The sequence below is a fragment of the Pagrus major genome, chromosome 4 (genome assembly GCF_040436345.1).
Source record: "Pagrus major chromosome 4, Pma_NU_1.0".
Classification (NCBI taxonomy): Eukaryota; Metazoa; Chordata; class Actinopteri; order Spariformes; family Sparidae; genus Pagrus; species Pagrus major.
The window spans coordinates 13,947,516-13,964,394 of record NC_133218.1 but is presented as its reverse complement, the minus strand read 5'-3'; the positions used below and the strand labels follow the sequence as shown (position 1 = coordinate 13,964,394).

Genomic DNA, 16,879 nt, shown 5'->3' with positions numbered 1-16,879 from the left:
TAGGAATGTCAGAAATGTTACAGGGCCGACTAAGCAAGATAAGTAAGTACTTTATGTGCTTATTCAGACATTAGAACGGCATGTTAAATTGTAGTCAGATTAACATGAAGGCGTTTGAAGAACACATAATCCTCATTCTCAGGTTCACACTTTTGGGTTACTGCTAGAATAGGTTTACATGCTCTATGCTCAAAAAACACATCAGTTTTCTCATACTGTCCAGTGCTGCAGCTCTGTAGTCATCCTCTGTCTGAGACGCTCTGTTTTAGCTCCTATCTCTTTAAGGGCCCCCTCCTGAAAAAGGCCTGTCTGCTCTGATTGGTCAGCTCACAATCCCTAAGCTAGCACAGCTCACCGTTTTTAGCCTCCAGTTAAAGGCACTACTACCATAAATATCACCACAAGTACCACTTCTAAGCCAAAGATGTCACCACCTCACATGTTAAAGAAGGAATGTGATCCGTATGAACCTCGGCCTCACTGCCCAGCAGGCCACTAACTTTATAACGGTCTGTATATGGTGTTGGCAAGTTCACTGCTGGGTACTTACAAGCTCTGAGAAGAATCTGGCCGGCTCGGTCAGCGGAAGTCTCTAGTGTGCTCGCTCTATGGGCTACACAACAGCCTCCAACAGTGTCCAGAGTTAATGTAACATGTTTGGGTGCTAATCAAAGACACACACAGTTGACAAGCAAATTAATTCCTGTAGTTTGACTATTTCTTTTGTACATAACTAAATCTTTTTCTTCAGGGCATGTCTATCAAGTAAATTTACACACAGCAGCAACACACATGCACATCCTGGTGAGGATCCCTGAGCGACAGGGGCATTGTATAACAACAAAACTAATGCTAGCTGCGGTATGAACGCAAAAAGCAATATGAAAATAACGGCCCCATACCTCCTACTCATTATTTACTTGGTGTCAAATGAGGCTTAACATTGCCCTGGACTGGGAGAAGCCACATTTGCATAGCGAAATGCTCACGCCTGATTCAACAGGCTGACGACCTACAAAATAACAGTAACGCAACATACAATAAAACATGGCAAAACTTAGATCTTCTAAGTTTGAAGTCAGGTCAGAGAGAGCAGGTATTGGTCTATTCTTCAGCTTGTACTGTTACAGTCCCTCGTTGATAATGCAGTGCATTGTAAAATCAACAAATGCTTGAGCTTGTGATTTTAAGCAGTCCGTGATTAAAACACACACAAACATCCAACTGTTTTCCAGTCAATGTGAGGACATTGACTGACATTTCCGTCATATTTCCATCAAAGATAAAAATTAATCCACTGGGTCTTGACATCCTCAGACAGGAGTAGATGAAGACATTTGTGTTGATTCTTGCAGCTATCAACAGAGCAGCTCCCGTGCTAACAGGCTGGACACTGGACACGTGCAGTGCTGCTGCGTGGCGTTACCGCTCACTTTTCATTTACACTGGATGTAGAAGCCGCGCTTCTCACATGTGTGTCAAGCTGCATCGCTTCATCTGGACATTCGGAGTCTTGCCTGTTTTTGCTGCAACACAGCACAGTTCTTGGCAGAAATCGACCTAAAAATGATCTATAGACAGTCATATTGACCATCACACCAGCATTTCACTACAATTTTAATGTCTGTATATGTAGAATATGCCACAGACATGAAGAGAAGACACACAACAGGTGAATTGCAGTTTTTTTCCTGTGCACTCTCTTTTTCTTTCTCTGTAAATAGCCATGATACACCGATCAGGTATAACATTATGACCACCTGCCTAATATTGTGAAGGTTCCCCTTGTGCAGCCAAAACAGCTCTGACCTGTCAAGACATGAACTTAAGACCTCTGAGGGTGTCCTGTGGTGTCTGGCTCCAGGGCATTTTATAGTCGTTCCTCTGGGTCCTGTATGTTGGGGGGTGGGGCCTCCATGGATCAGACCTGCTCCAGCACGTCTTACAGATGCTCGATCAGATTGGGATCTGGGGAATTTGAAGGCCCCGCCAACACCTTGGGCCCTTTATTGTGTTCCTCGAGCTGTTCCTGAGCAGAGTTTGCGGTGTGTCAGGGCACATTGTCTGCTGGGGGGCCACTGCCCTCGGGTAGTGTTGTTGTGATGAGGGGGTGTACTTGGTCCACAACAGTGTTTGGATGGGTGGTACGTGTCAAGAGGCATTCACATGAATGCCAGCACCCAAGGTTTCCCAGCAGAACATCCAATGTGATGAGATGATCAATGTTATTCACGTCACCTGTCAGTGGTTTTAATGTTGTGGCTGATCGGTGTATATACATAACAGGGTGCATGAAAGGGTCTTCTGACTCACATCTGAGAGGACACAAGAGTCAGCTGTTGCTGGGAAGCCAGCCTCATTTAAAGCCCAATGAAATGGTTCATATGTTTTTAATGATCATGGAATGTGGTGATGTTTGTCTTGAAAAATACATTTAAACTGAAAAATGTCTTTATAAGAATAGAACTGAGACTATTTAAAAAGTCTTGTTTTATCTAGTTTTATCTTTTTTATCTGTTTGCAATATTCATCATTCATTCGTTTCCTCTTCATTCTTCTCTTTACCTTCATCACTGGAAACTTAATCTGAGCTGTCCTTGTTGTTCTAGACTATAAAGCATCATACAGGAGTTAAGTGGCATCAACTAAACTCCTTAACTTTGATCATTAATTCATTTTAATGTATACATTTAATGTTTTCAAGTCAATTCTACTTAAAATATCTAGTTTTTGTTGCAGATTGTTTTACAATTCACAAACAAGAAACATAAACATAAGAAACATAATCTGTACTGTTGTTGAGTCAGGGCGAGCTGCCTCACTGGCAGCAGATGCCTCATGTCCAGCGCCAGTGGTTTTGTCAAGTTTCACATTGCTGTGTACACCAACATCAGATGCTCCAGTAAATTAAATGTTGTATTTTTGTGGTTGAAAGAGTTTTTGCTGCTCGCACAAAGTTTGCAACAGTCCAAAGAGTTCGTTGCTATTTGACTGAGACATACGTCTGTCCCTCGTCCTCCGTCCTTCAGCGTTTTAGCTTGTAGCCGACTTCGCTGGCAAAATGCTCTCTTGGTAATTTTGGACCAGAAAGAAAACATACATGTTAATAAACATCCTTATATAATGTTCTTGTATAAGTTAGTACCTTGATGAACATTTATACCCTAAATAATCATCAAGAAGAGACATTTGTTAACAGTTACCTAATACTTATTATTGTATTAATTAACTGTTAATACCTCTAACTGTATTAACTGCTGTTCAATAATACACCCTGATCAAGTGGTACAGTTACCTCTTAAATGTAGATATTGTGTCAAAAACATAATCCTGGTAATTAAAACAGTAAATACAAATTAAAATAACAAACTTTTGTTTTTGGGAACACAACTATAAAATTCAACTTGAACAATCTCTATCAAAACATGTCAGTCATCACAGCTGGCTACGAAGCTGTGATGACTGACATGTTGTGATAGAGGTACTAAAGATGTGGAGCTCCAGGCAGGACTTTGGCCCAGTGTGCAGCCATGCTCTCCTTTCTGATAGAGACTCTGGAGCAGGATCAGGTCGTTTTACAAGTTTTTATTGAGCTTTGATGGAATTTGTTAAGACTCACCTTTTCCCTCTGCTGGTGTCACTCCCTTCATATAGTTCTGGTTTGATTTCATTTGTAGCATTAAAAATGTACAATATAAAATTTAACAGCAGTGTCTCCTCTCAGAACCAGCCAATCATCAATCAGTCTTTATTTGTGTAGTGCCAATTCACAACAAAGAGGTAGGGGGAAGAAAGAGTGTATAGTAGTAGTAATAATAATAATAATAATGATAATAATAATAATAATAATAATATTTGACTGTATGATATAAAATATATGAGACTGAAAGTATAATAATAATAAGAAGAATAAGAAGATAATGCACAGACACACTGTCGACACACAGGGATTACTTTTTCATGGAAGAGTAGTTCCCATTGAAACTGTTCACAGCCAGGTCTGTGGCTCTGTTGCTCATAGAAACTATGACAAAACCAGGGAGAGGATCTTTCATGATGACTTTTTGATATTGTCAGAATACCTCCTGAAGACATTTTTTTATTCCTGACACATCACATGCTCACTCATCAGCACCTTGTTTAGAGTTAACTTAGTTATTGTCTTGTTACCCACAGAAGAACTCAGTGGTTTTCAACGTGTGGGACATTGGTGGTCAAGCCAGCATGTCCACAGTGAACCAGTGTTTCTTCACTGATAAAGCTCTGTACATGCTGATCTGGAACCTGGCTCTGGGAGAGGAGGCTGTGGCCAACCTGCAGACATGGCTGCTCAACATAGAGGTACAACATAGCTCTCACATACACACACACACACACACACACACAAACACACACACACACGATGCAGCTGTTCTTCAGTGTGTCAGAAAGTGAAAGGTGTGACTGTGAGAATGTGTCGGTGCTGAAGAAAGAGCTGGTGGGAGGAGAGTGGTCTTATTTCAAGTGAAGTCATTTGGTTGTCACACCACATAAACCAACCACATACAGACAGATGTCATTTAATAGAAGTATGATGACATCACAGATGTTGAAACTGCTTTCACTCAAATGGTTCACTGAAGCCTATTTACCAACTGTAACATATAACAATGCCTTTCTTGCTTCCCACTGATTTGTGTGGTTAGTTTCAATAATTATTTGTTTTACGAGCTCACTAGAGCAATATTTTCCTCTGTTGTAACTTTGTCTTGTGGAGAGCTTTTACTCTGGACCTACCTTACCTGCAGGCTGCTGATAAGGGCCTGTATTTATCAGTCCTGAATATAACATTCAATATAAGCACTGATGCTTAACACACCAAGGCGTTGATTGACACATGTAACTGCTTAAATATTGAGGTTATAACATGTTTTTTTGCCAACAACAAAAGCCAGAGTTTGGACACTGAGTTAAGATCTTGTGAGTCTTGTGTTTCCAAGGTCAAGAATGTACTATTGTCGTTTTGTGTTTTGTTGTTTGTTGTTCATTGGGCTAATGTTTTTTGCTTATGGTATATGCAGAGATGGCTGTTCGATATACAAATTAAATCTAACCCTCTAAAGCAGTGTGGAGCACCCTGATTCAACCAGTATATTAGCTTATATTCCATGTTTTCTTGAATGCACATTCAATAAGCAGTTCAGTTCTTGTGCGTTGTGGCTTTTAGGCACGGGCACCCAACTCAGCAGTGGTGGTGGTGGGAACACATTTGGATCTCATCGATACCCGGTTTCGCACTGAGAGACTGGCTACACTCAGAGCTTATGTTCTGGCTCTTTGCCGATCCCCATCAGGGGCTCGAGCCACCGGCTTCCCTGACATCACCTGGAAACACCTGCAGTAAGCTCACATTTTGCATTCATTGTTTGTTTATCTGTACTGATAAGTACAAGCTGCACTGTTTGTGTGCTTCATGCCAGTTGTGGTTGTATCACTAGTATCAGCCTGACAGAAAATCAGTCTGTGTTCATGTATGTGTGTGTGTCTTGGTGCTCAGTGAAGTGTCCTGTAAGACTCTGGAGGGTGTGGATGGGCTGAAGAAGCTCATCTACCAGGTGGCTCTCTCCATGAAAGACAGCAACAGCTCAGCGTTTGGCAGTAAGCTGCTGGGCAGACTGGTGAGTGATGCTCTGCACTGTGTCACTGTTTGGAGCAACAGAGAGAAACTAGTGAAAACCTGCAGTAGTACTTGCATACATCCCTGCTGTTATATCTTAGTGTGTTATATCTGATTCAGTAGTGTGGAATCAGGTTTATTGCATCATTATACTTTTTAATAGAGCTTGTCAGTGTGAAATAATAGCACCTCTACATGCTTTAGCATCAGTCCAAATATCAAAGTCACACAACAGTAAATACCAAAAAACGGCACAATCACAACAAGTGATGGCTTATTGTTGTGGCAAACACAAATCTACTGAAGAAACGTTTACAATAGTTTCTAAGGTTAGTTCCTGGAACTATTTTATTAAAAGGCTCCATTAGATTAGATCATAAACCTGTCAAAATGATCAAGCACTTAAAATCTTCCTGATGTTGGCCTTTGTCTCCTCCATCAGATCCCCAGGAGCTACCTGACACTTCAGGAAGCAGTGATAGCAGAGAAGCAGAGGCGAGATGGTGAAGGAGAGGTCCAGTACCTAACTGATACCCAGCTGGACTGCATTCTTGAACAGAACCCTGGAAGTGACATCAGAGACTATGAGGACCTGCAGACAGGTACTGAGACTTATTCAGCCAACACATTTAATGTGACAATAATTAGTTTGACTTGTCAAAATACATTTCCTTGTACAAAATAGCACAGCATTTTTTAAGAGATTGTCGCTGATTGTGGAAGTATCAACCAGAAATAACGCAAAGAATCAGGAACCAAAACCTGGAAACATACACCGGAGAGGAGGCACTACACCCAGGTACATAATCACCATGGGGGACAGGGGGTCACGTCCCCCACAATATATGCAGTACTTTGTTTGGCAAGTTTCTCAATGAAACATAATTACATTGCTTTACTAACTATTCAGCAGCAAAAGAAATGCATTATGGTACTTTCGTTACTCAAGGGTCATCTCTGTCAAAGGTGCTTTAAACAACTCCAAGTCCTCCTCAACCTCATGTCTCAACTTTTGTATTTAACACATGTAGAAACAGAAACTGAGACATTGTGATTCGACAAGCCAGCAGTCCTACAACTTGGAGGAATTTACTGACCATCCAGCAGCTTACTCAGCCACTGTGACTGCACACAGCTCTCAAAAAGTACTCACACCCTCCCTCTCTAAAAAAAAACTAGTTCGGTAATGTGAGCGAGCCAGACAAGACCACAGACCATTTTTATAAGACATCTTTCGAATAACTTGGAGTCACATTTGTGAATATTTTATGACTTTCCTGTGTTTTTTCAACCACCTCTAGCCATCAGCTTCCTGATAGAGACGGGGAACCTGCTGCACTTCCTTGACACCAGCCACGGCCTGTGTACTCTCTATTTCCTGTGTCCTGTGTGGCTGTCAGAGTGTCTGGAAAGGATCATGCACCTCAAGTCGTCTCACTCTGTGGCCAGGAATGGAGTGATCCGAGTGGAGGACCTCAGGGTAAGCTGACATTTCAGAAAAAAAAGAAGGGCTCTCTGACTTGTGTTAATTGTGGTACTGACTTCCAGTGGTGATTTGTTGTACAGATGCTATTGGTGGGAACAGGGTTCACCCAGCATACAGAGGAACAGTATTTCCAGTTTCTTGCCAAGTTTGAGATTGCACTCCCTGTGGCCAACAACAGGTAAAATATTGTCTATATACTAGTTGATACTAAATTGATACAAATACTGATTTTCGGTTGAGTTTTGCTATTTAATTGTGTTTTATTATGCTATACAGCATATGCTACATACCTAACAATTAGCTCTGTATAAACAGGTAACCAAACTTAAACTGCCACTTAAAGATGTAATATGTAAGATTTCTGCATGAAAATGTCTAAAAATGACTAGCCCTTTGTAATATACTTTGTTGAGTTGTGTACTTACATTATTCCAAATGATTCCAACAAAGTTCAAACCAGAGAAGTTTACTCGAGGTATCTCTGCATTTTATTTGGTTGCCTGTCACTACAGTATGACATAATGAGTTAGAGAGTGAGGAAGGAAGTCAGCAAACAAGACTAAAGATAATGTGAATCTTGAGCTTGAGTCGTGTCAGATAGATTTTCATCAGCAATGGTAGTTCTTTAATGGTGTGTTCACCACCAATGAAGCGAGTTTGACCATAGGATCATTTGTTTATTCGCGTAACTCGGTAACAGCCAGATAACTTTACTGTACATTAGCCATAAGCTAGCGTGCAAAGACATGCACCAAAACTGTGTGTTTGATTTGTTCTCTCTCCTCTTTAACCCATGACCAATGTTACAGAGAGGAGAGGGTTAAAGTACATTGGCCCTCCAGCTCCAGTCAGCAGTCAACATTACAGCACATAAACTCCTGACAACTAAGGGTACATACAGACCAAATCAAGCTGGTGCGGCAGTGTGAGAGTGTCACTCCATGGTCCGTGTATGTGATGTGTTGGGAACCCACGCTCATCAGTTTGCCGAAAGGCCAAACTGCTATGTCGTTATGCTACTAGCATGCTGGTCCTACTAGTGATCGTTTGTCCTTACTGATTAAAAATAACAGTAAACAACCAGGATGCGAGGCAGATCATTACTATGTGTTTTAAACTGGAGAACAAGACCAAACTGAGTGATCACAAGTGAAACACAGCGCTACACAGAGAAATGTCCGTTGTGTTACCTCTGTAGCATTTAGCCATACTAAATAGCATGCCTAGCCACTTACCTGGCTCTGGTCATGCCTCTGCCACCGTAGGTTAAACATGCCGGTCCTACAGTGATCGTCGGCATTCACTGATGTGTTTTGACTGGTGCACAAAGCCAAACTGAGTGAATACACATGACAGATAACGTTTACAATCCACTATGGTTGTAGTTGTTCATGTAATTGGTCAACGCAATGTGACTTCGGGCTGCGTTTCTCCGAAGTTGAGTAGATTTCAACTTTCGCTGCAGCGGGCTGTGTTTTTTTACAGAACACACACAAATCCACATTTGTATCCCAAAAGTTAAAAAAAGAATGTTTGAGCTCTCCCTCCTGTCAACGGCTCCAGATCAGAGCAGGATTTTATGTGACTCTGGGTGTCGGATCACATCAGACCAGAAGGTCTGGGTCTGCACCTGACTCTGGTCTCCAGAGCTGGCTGGCTTAGCAGCGTCGCAAATATGAAAGCAACAACAAAAACATCCTGGCAGTAGCACCAAGCAACCATCATACCTGCAGTTTCTTCTTTTTCTAGTTTAAAATGTGTTCTTCATTTGATCATTTCCTGTTGTTGTAGCTATCTGCTGCCCCACCTCCTTCCCCACAAGCCAGCCATGGACATCCACGGCTTCCGCCAGCAGACCAACAACACCTTGCAGCGCCTTATAAAGATGAGCTTTGTTCCTGCTGGGTTTTGGGAGCGCTTCATCGCCAGGATGCTCATCAGTCTAACAGAGATGGACCTACAGGTAGCGAAATCAGCAGATTGTCAGCATTCACCTGTTGCGCTTATATTCTTACAGCTTTTTACATTCATGGCCTGAAATGTTGTGTTTGTGCAGTCATTTGAGCCTAAAAAAAACACCAGGAACCAGCGCAGCAGGAACTCTGTGATCTACAGCTTTGCTGGAACCCAGCAGAGGAACCGCTGCAGCACCTTCAGAGTCCGACGCAGCAAGACCATCTACTGGAAGGAGGGGCTGCTGGTCACTTTTGATGGAGGTTACCTCAGGTCAGAGCTGTGACTAGAAGGCCAATAATGAAATAATACAAATGCTTAAGTGAGGAAATAAAGAGTGTGAGAAATGGAATGGAATAGAGCTGCAGTTAGATTTAGAGCCAGTTCTGAATCGGGATCAGCAGACTTGAGTGAAAAGCCTGTGGAGGCAAACAGTAGGATGGAGGAAGTATTCAGTCAGCTTCAAAGAGATATACTGGATCGAACTGAAAGTGGGGAAGTTCACAAGTTCTACAGTTCAACTGGGACATCACAAGGGATTTCTGAAAAATGTTGTCTTTTTTAGAAGATTTTAAACAATCAGAACAAATAATCTTTGTTCAAAATATGCACCGAACATATTACTGTGTGTCTCAATGTCTTAAGTCGGCTGATATTTAATATATTTTACCTTTTATATATCACAGCAGTCTCAGTACTTTGATTTACCATGACACATAATGTATGAAATGAGAAATTCTGTAACACATTAAGGATTAAACATCTTTAAAATCTGAAAAAATCTAAAATAATTGCAATTAATCAAAGGGAAGACAAAATGAAAAAGTACTGCCCCACATCAGCTGCCGTGTACAGGCTGATAGGTGAGGTGTTGAAAAGTGGATGAAACTTCCAGTGAAATCAGGTGATGACATGTGTTTGTGTCTCTGCAGCGTGGAGTCATCAGATGTCAACTGGAAGAGGAAGAAGAGTGGAGGCATCAAGATCATCTGCCAGTCAGAGATGAGAGATTTCTCTGCCATGGCCTTTATCACAGATCACGTCACTTCTCTGATTGAGCAGTGGTTCCCTGGTTAGTGCATTGCTCTTAGTAAAGCTCTTTGTCTTTAGATAACATTGAACACTGACTCAATGCAATTCAACTCAATTATTACAGGAGAAAAAAGGTTTGCCAAAAAAAGCAAAGCAAAGTTATCAAGAAGTCTCAAGTTGGTATTTGCTACCAACATATTGACACCAGTATTAAAACGTTTCAAAGAGACTGTCTATAACACTGTTAGACTATGCACAAATACTAAAATTCAAAAATGTTTCCATGCTAGAGTAACCAGTATAATAAGGCAGTAGTCATTATTTTAATATCTTTGGGTGGTGCGTGTCAAGTGGCATTCACATGAATACCAGCACCCAAGGTTTCCCAGCAGAACATCGCATTGTGATGAGATGATCAATGTTATTCACTTCACCTGTCAGTGGTTTTAATGTTGTGGCTGATCAGTACACACTGGGTCTCATTCATGAAACGTTAGTAAATTTGTGCGTAGATTTGCACATAAAAGCCTACGCTACTAAAAACCTACTCCGGATTCATGAACACCGCGGGAAACTCAGATCTGATCGTAAACACGTGTGTATGATCGTGAATGCCAATCCATCGTAAAGTGACAGCGCGCTCCCGGTAATCAGCTATTAGCATAAATCCCCGCCCATGAATTGCCAATGACCACCATATAAGGAGGTGTAGCTGCATCCAGTCGACCTGTCAGTCATGGCGCAAACGAAGAAAGGGAGAGAAAGAAAAAAGAACTTTGCGGAAGCGGAGATAGAAATACTTTTGGGTGAAGTGGAATTAAGAGAAAAAAAAATGTATTTTCATCTGTTAGCAGTGGTGTGACAGGGACAGGCAAAGCGAAGGCCTGGAGGGAGGTGACAGATGCCGTCAATATTGTCTCTGTAGTCCAAAGAACCATGTCCGAGGTGAAGCGTAAATGATTTGACATGAAACTGGAGGCAAAGAAACGCATAACCTCACACAAAAGAAATATATCAGCCACAGGAGGAGGAGGCTCACAGTCGCAGCTATCACCTGCAGACGAGCGCATCGCGGGGATAATTGGGGAGACCTCTCTGTCAGGAATTATACCTGGCGGAGACAGCGACATGCCTCCACTGGAGCCTATATTTTTATTATCATCATTCAACATGTAGAAAGAACGTGTAATCTATTGAGTCGATTTACATGGATAATTCACAATCATGAACCTAATCTGGATCTTAAACCTGCCAATTGCCAACTACTTTAACTAAATGTGTTATATTTGTATCATATGTTTAGGCTATATCACGTGTTTCAAAGGCATCTGCGTATTGTGTACATAACAGAGCGCAATATGAATTTAAATTGTAATTTCCAATAGTGACAAGCATTATTTATGTGCATTCTTAAATTTACACAAGCACTACGCGTGGTCAGCAGCATGTGTAGATTTTGTTAGTAGCTACGAAAAGATCGGAGCTACTAAAATATTGATGAATGCGAGATGCTCGTAAATTTCCGTCTGCGAACAGTTTACACACAAATTCGTTCTGCTCACGTTTCATGAATGAGACCCACTGTATATAACTATATGTGTATATATATACACACATTATATAGTTTACATATCTTTTATCTCTGTTGTAGCTTTGACAGCCAGTGAGAGTGATGGGAGCCTGCTCATAGAGCAGTATGCCCCCTGTCCCCTCTGTGCCTCACCGGGCCAAAAGAAGCAGACCAAGTCACCAGCCAGCCGGCCCAGCCAGTTGGAAGAGAGAGGAGGAAGGGGAGAAGATGATGATGGAGGAGGAGGAGGAGGAGGAGGAGGGGCTGCAGGAGTTCATTACTTTAATATGGAGGACTGTGTGCTGGCTGCAGTGGAGAAAGAGTATATCATCTGTCCTCAGCATACTGACCAGCCAGTCAACCTCCAAGAGCTTGTCCCAGAACTCTTCATGACCGACTTCCCTGCACGGTAACCCCTCACCATTTAATGGATCTTTTCATTTTACAGACTGAAACTTGTGGAAGCGTTGGTTGGTGTTGGTTATTTGTGGGCCTGACTGATGAAGTTTCTCTTTATTTAATCAGAAATAGTTGGATATAAATGTAAGGCAGGATCATCACAGGTATTATGGTGGAGCGAGTTCAAGCTCTCTATTACTTTGTCTTTAATAATGGTGATGTACATTCAATAACAAACAGTATACACAGTACACCTACTGGTCCTGTTTCAACTGCAGCAAATCATTTGCCATTCAACATATTTAAGAAGATACATTTTGTCCACCAGTGAAGCCGATTTTAAGAGCAATACCTACTAAAGCTTGCTTCCATCCTAAAGCAATCACACTAATCTGCTATAGAGCTCACTTCACGAGGCCACACTATCTAATGAACAATAGATCAAAACCCAGAGAGCACATACCTCTGCCAGGGCTGCAGATTCCATCAAATTTGTCAAAAGACAATTTTGGTTTTGTACTACTTAATTCTACAAGTCCTGGCCATTTTTTCTATCTGTTCTGATAATACTTTAATCACCAAAGTAAGACCTGAAGTCTGTTGGAACAACAGTAGGATGTGGCACAGTAACTGCATTTGTTTCATTTGGTCATTAAATATTGTGACCAAGATATGTATCATGTGGGACATTACAGGATTGTGGACAAGCTATGTAATGGAGAAACACTTTCTAAATTAACTCAAATTCACAATCTTTGACCTTTCTATTTCTGTATATACTGTATATATATATAAGCTAAAACAGGCTGGGCTTTATTCATTACATTAGCTGTGTTTCTGACATACTTTTCAATTATGCATCTCTAGCATCTAACAGAAAACATATAGCTATCTACACAGATTGTGTCACGGTTCATACTTTATGTATATGTAAAGTATGTGAGTTTATTTTTGGGCTTCAGGTTGTGTTGTGTTGTGTTATTACAACTCTTATGGTGGAATACATCCAGTGATGCTGACTGAGAACTGAAGCTGCTTTTACAACACTGCTGGTGTAGACAAGGTGTAGGGTCAGCACCTGGCTCATCTAGTCTAACTGTTGTTAGCCTGTCTTAAGGAGTGAATGTTAGACACTGAAAATTTAAGATTGCATGAAAATTATATTCGTATATCAAATTATGTTAGTGTAAATTTGCTGAGTGTTGTGTGGGGAGAGCCAAGTGGAGCGGTGTGCACAGCCACTGCTCAGGCCAGCTCTGGAGGAGAGAGTGGGGTGTAGAGCCAGACCTTCTGGAGGAATTAACACCTAGGGCTCTACAGTATTTTATGCTCGGCCCAAAGCAGCACACAGTGTCCTTGCTCGGTTCAGACCAACACGGTTGTCATTATCACGCCCAACGCCCAGCGCCCATGTTGTGTAAAGAGCAAATGTACCTGCACCCACCTGTGCTCCCCTGGGCATGTTAGTCTTAAAGAGAGGTGTGGTCAGGTGCACTGATGGTGTATTGCTGTATGGAGGCAGCAGAAAGTGATATAAACCAACAAAAAGCTGTTCTAAATTTAAAGGTGCAGACTGTTTCCTGCTATATCAAAGGACGTATTATTCAAAAGATGCTCCTACACAGGCGGGTTCACACCGTGCACATGCTCTGATTATATTTGAGAGGCTGCTTTCAGTTATTTATAAAACATTTCCATGCACGCAGTATAAGTTTGTACTGCAGCAAATATAATGGCACATTTAATCAACAGAGCTGTTGTTATAAACTCTCCAACGGAAACAGAATTAAACATTTAGCTTCTACAATAAATATGTTTTTATGTTCAGGATTCATCAGGACAGCTGCTTCACTCCAAACTATTTTACAGTATCTATCTGGACTGTATGTGACCTTTTGATATGTAGAAGAACACAGAACATGAATTAACATGAAATACTAAACGATCCTGTCAGCGAGTCAGGAGTTTTAAATAATCAAGGAAGTTTTTCAGCTGTTCCTCGTGCACAAATGCGCATGTTTAATGTAGAGATACACATATGGTTTCTGTTGCTGGAGGATCGCTGCAGGTAGTGTCATTTATATTTTCCTCATTAAGGACATATTTCACTCCTCTCATCCCACCAAAAAATAATGATCATGTTTTTTTCATATGCAGTCTAACATAGTTGTTGATGGGAGAGATGATTGTGAAATGGTGGGGCAGAGGGTCCAGCAGCCGAGGACCAAATCCCTTTACCTCAGCAAAGACGAGTGCAGCTGTTTAATAGTAATGCTCCAGGTCCTAGTGCTACTGGCTCATAAAGGGAATAAAAGATGACACTCACTGGTTTTATTTATGTTCCGCCCAAAACATAGCCATGGCTAATTCAGAGTCTAAACACAACCCCTTTGCGCATCTGCCATTTAACTAACAAAATGGACTTGGACACACCCTAAATGCACTAGTGTCTTGCACTTTAGACCAAAAATGTACTTAACTCCATGACTGTAACATTAAAAAGAGAGGGGGAAAGAAGAGAGAGAACTGGAGTCTCTGGTGAGTGCTGAGATGAGTGAGAGGTTGACCTGAATTCACAGACACAAATCCTCGTGCGTGCTGTTGCTAACTAGCTTAAGACTAATGTATATGGCCATCTGGCTGTTTGGGGTGAATACAAATGAACCCAACAGATAAACAAATGAAGCACATCATTGTGGATTTCTCTGGGTTTGAACATTGCTGGAAACATTTGGGATAAGATAGTAGCTGTATTTTAATGCAGAAATCTGACATATAATAGATTGAGATGCAGTGGTTTCATTTATAAAAAGGAGGAAATGCTTCATAGCAGGTGTGGGTGGGCGGACAGTTACGCAAGCATATCTCTGTCTCAGTAAAATAGCACAGACTCATGGAAACCTTTGCTGCAACAGTTAAACAGCCCCTCCAAACATTAGTACAATGGAAAATGTTTTGTTCTTGAGCTCTTAAAGAATGTAAGATGGATGTTGGTATAAACATATGCCACTAACTGACATCATCCACTTTTTAAAGCTTTATGCTTGTAGAAGTGTGCACACATTGAGTTAGACTGGTCTTTTATCACCTCCACCCAATAGGTTATGATTTTGCCCCTGTAGGTTTGCACTGAACGGAATTCTACCAGGCTTGGATGGAGGATGAGTCTCAGCCCAGAATAGACCCCATTAACGTTGGTGTGGATCCAGATATGCAGAAAGATCCAGGATTTTTTTCTTACTTTCTTTAACATTGTGAGGTTGTGAGAGGGTGTTTTTCAACATTTCCAGTTAAAGTGAACTCTTCTTTGAGACTATTTTCTGGTCTGGTTTTTGTTCCCTTATTCCAGGGTGGTGCTCCGTTATTTGATTTATATTATTAATTTTAATAATTACTATTAGTAATTATTGATTACTATTAAGCAAACCTGCCCTACCTTGTACCCAAACATGATTTTGGATATTGTTATATCATGATATGGCATTAGTGTTGTATTTTCCTGATTTTAAAGGCTGGAGTACACTGATGTAATTTTCTGAATTTACCAAGCTGTTCTACTTGTTCTAATATTTGCCCTTACCCACTCAGTCATTATATCGAAATTACTGATGATTATTTATAAAAAATCTTACTGTGTTAATATTTTAAGTACCAGTTGTCATACCTACAATATTGTTTCAATATCTCAAGGTATATGAGGATAGGTAAATATGGTAATATTTGATTTTGTCATTAAGTCCAAGCATTTATGAGGAGCTTTTGAGCAGATTTTAAATATATCAAGATACAGTATATATCATGTATCATGTATATAGCCTAAATATATCACAATATTATTTCAAGGCCATATCACCTAGCCCTACTCGACATACTCCATACTTATTTGTACAGACACACTTAAGTCAGTTCTGAAAAAGTAGAATGAACTATGTAAGTTAATCATATATTGAAGTGTTTGAGCTGAATAAACAGAGAGTTAGACATGTGAGATGAGTGTGATTAAAATATAGTTTGATCAGCTTTGAAGCAGGACTGAAGATCTGTTTGGGACATCACTACCCTAGTCCCTTGGAAGATTCAACTAATCAAAAAGATATATTAATTAAAAGCAAATGTGAGCTCAAACTGTAGCAGTATTGTTCCTGCAGATTTACATCCAGATGTTGGACCTTTAAAGTATGTCACCATTCAGACTGAAGGGCGTGAGCTCATTAAAGCCGCCATATGTCGTCTCTGTGGTTGAAGATGATGTGCACAGACACAGACACCATTGACAGGTTTATAGACATGGCACAATGGAAACCAGTTCAGAGACCTGAGGTCTGGTGATATGTTCATTTTTCTTCATCTTGTTCAGCGAGCAGCAGATTCTGAATGGTTCTTTGGGGGGAGACCTGAATGAACTTGGTTGTTGTTGGACTAATCCACAACTATGTGGATTGCTGCTGCAGTCAGGTTGATAAACAGGAGTGGAGATAAATCCATTTTGTAATCCCAAAAGTTAAAAAACTACCTCTGAGCTCTCTCCCCATTGGTAAACATCCCTGATTCAGAGCCTGATCTTGTAACTGAGGTTGTTCATTCCTCCATAAGGTCTGGCTCTGCACCCGACTCTCTCTTCCAGAGCTGCCCAGCTCTGAGCAGCTGAGCAGAGGCTCTGGAAATGAATTACACTCACTGCTTTTTTACCCAAAGTCAGTTGAGAGGATTACCAATTTCTATACTGGATCACTGTGTCCAGTATACAGATAGGCCAGGGACTTGTTAAGCCTTTGGACATGAC

General features: G+C 40.9%; 1 protein-coding gene across 1 annotated transcript in view; it reads left to right on the top strand.

Annotated features, from left to right (window-relative positions):
* lrrk1 (leucine-rich repeat kinase 1) overlaps window positions 1-16,879 on the top strand; it is a 111,318-nt gene that overhangs the window by 56,739 nt on the left and 37,700 nt on the right. Inside the window, exons 16-25 of the mRNA XM_073464207.1 lie at window positions 4,177-4,341; window positions 5,207-5,379; window positions 5,537-5,657; window positions 6,099-6,258; window positions 6,958-7,136; window positions 7,223-7,320; window positions 8,934-9,105; window positions 9,199-9,368; window positions 10,028-10,167; window positions 11,779-12,106. Of these exons, the coding sequence (XP_073320308.1) occupies window positions 4,177-4,341; window positions 5,207-5,379; window positions 5,537-5,657; window positions 6,099-6,258; window positions 6,958-7,136; window positions 7,223-7,320; window positions 8,934-9,105; window positions 9,199-9,368; window positions 10,028-10,167; window positions 11,779-12,106 (1,706 nt within the window). The remainder of the gene's footprint in view (window positions 1-4,176; window positions 4,342-5,206; window positions 5,380-5,536; window positions 5,658-6,098; window positions 6,259-6,957; window positions 7,137-7,222; window positions 7,321-8,933; window positions 9,106-9,198; window positions 9,369-10,027; window positions 10,168-11,778; window positions 12,107-16,879) is intronic.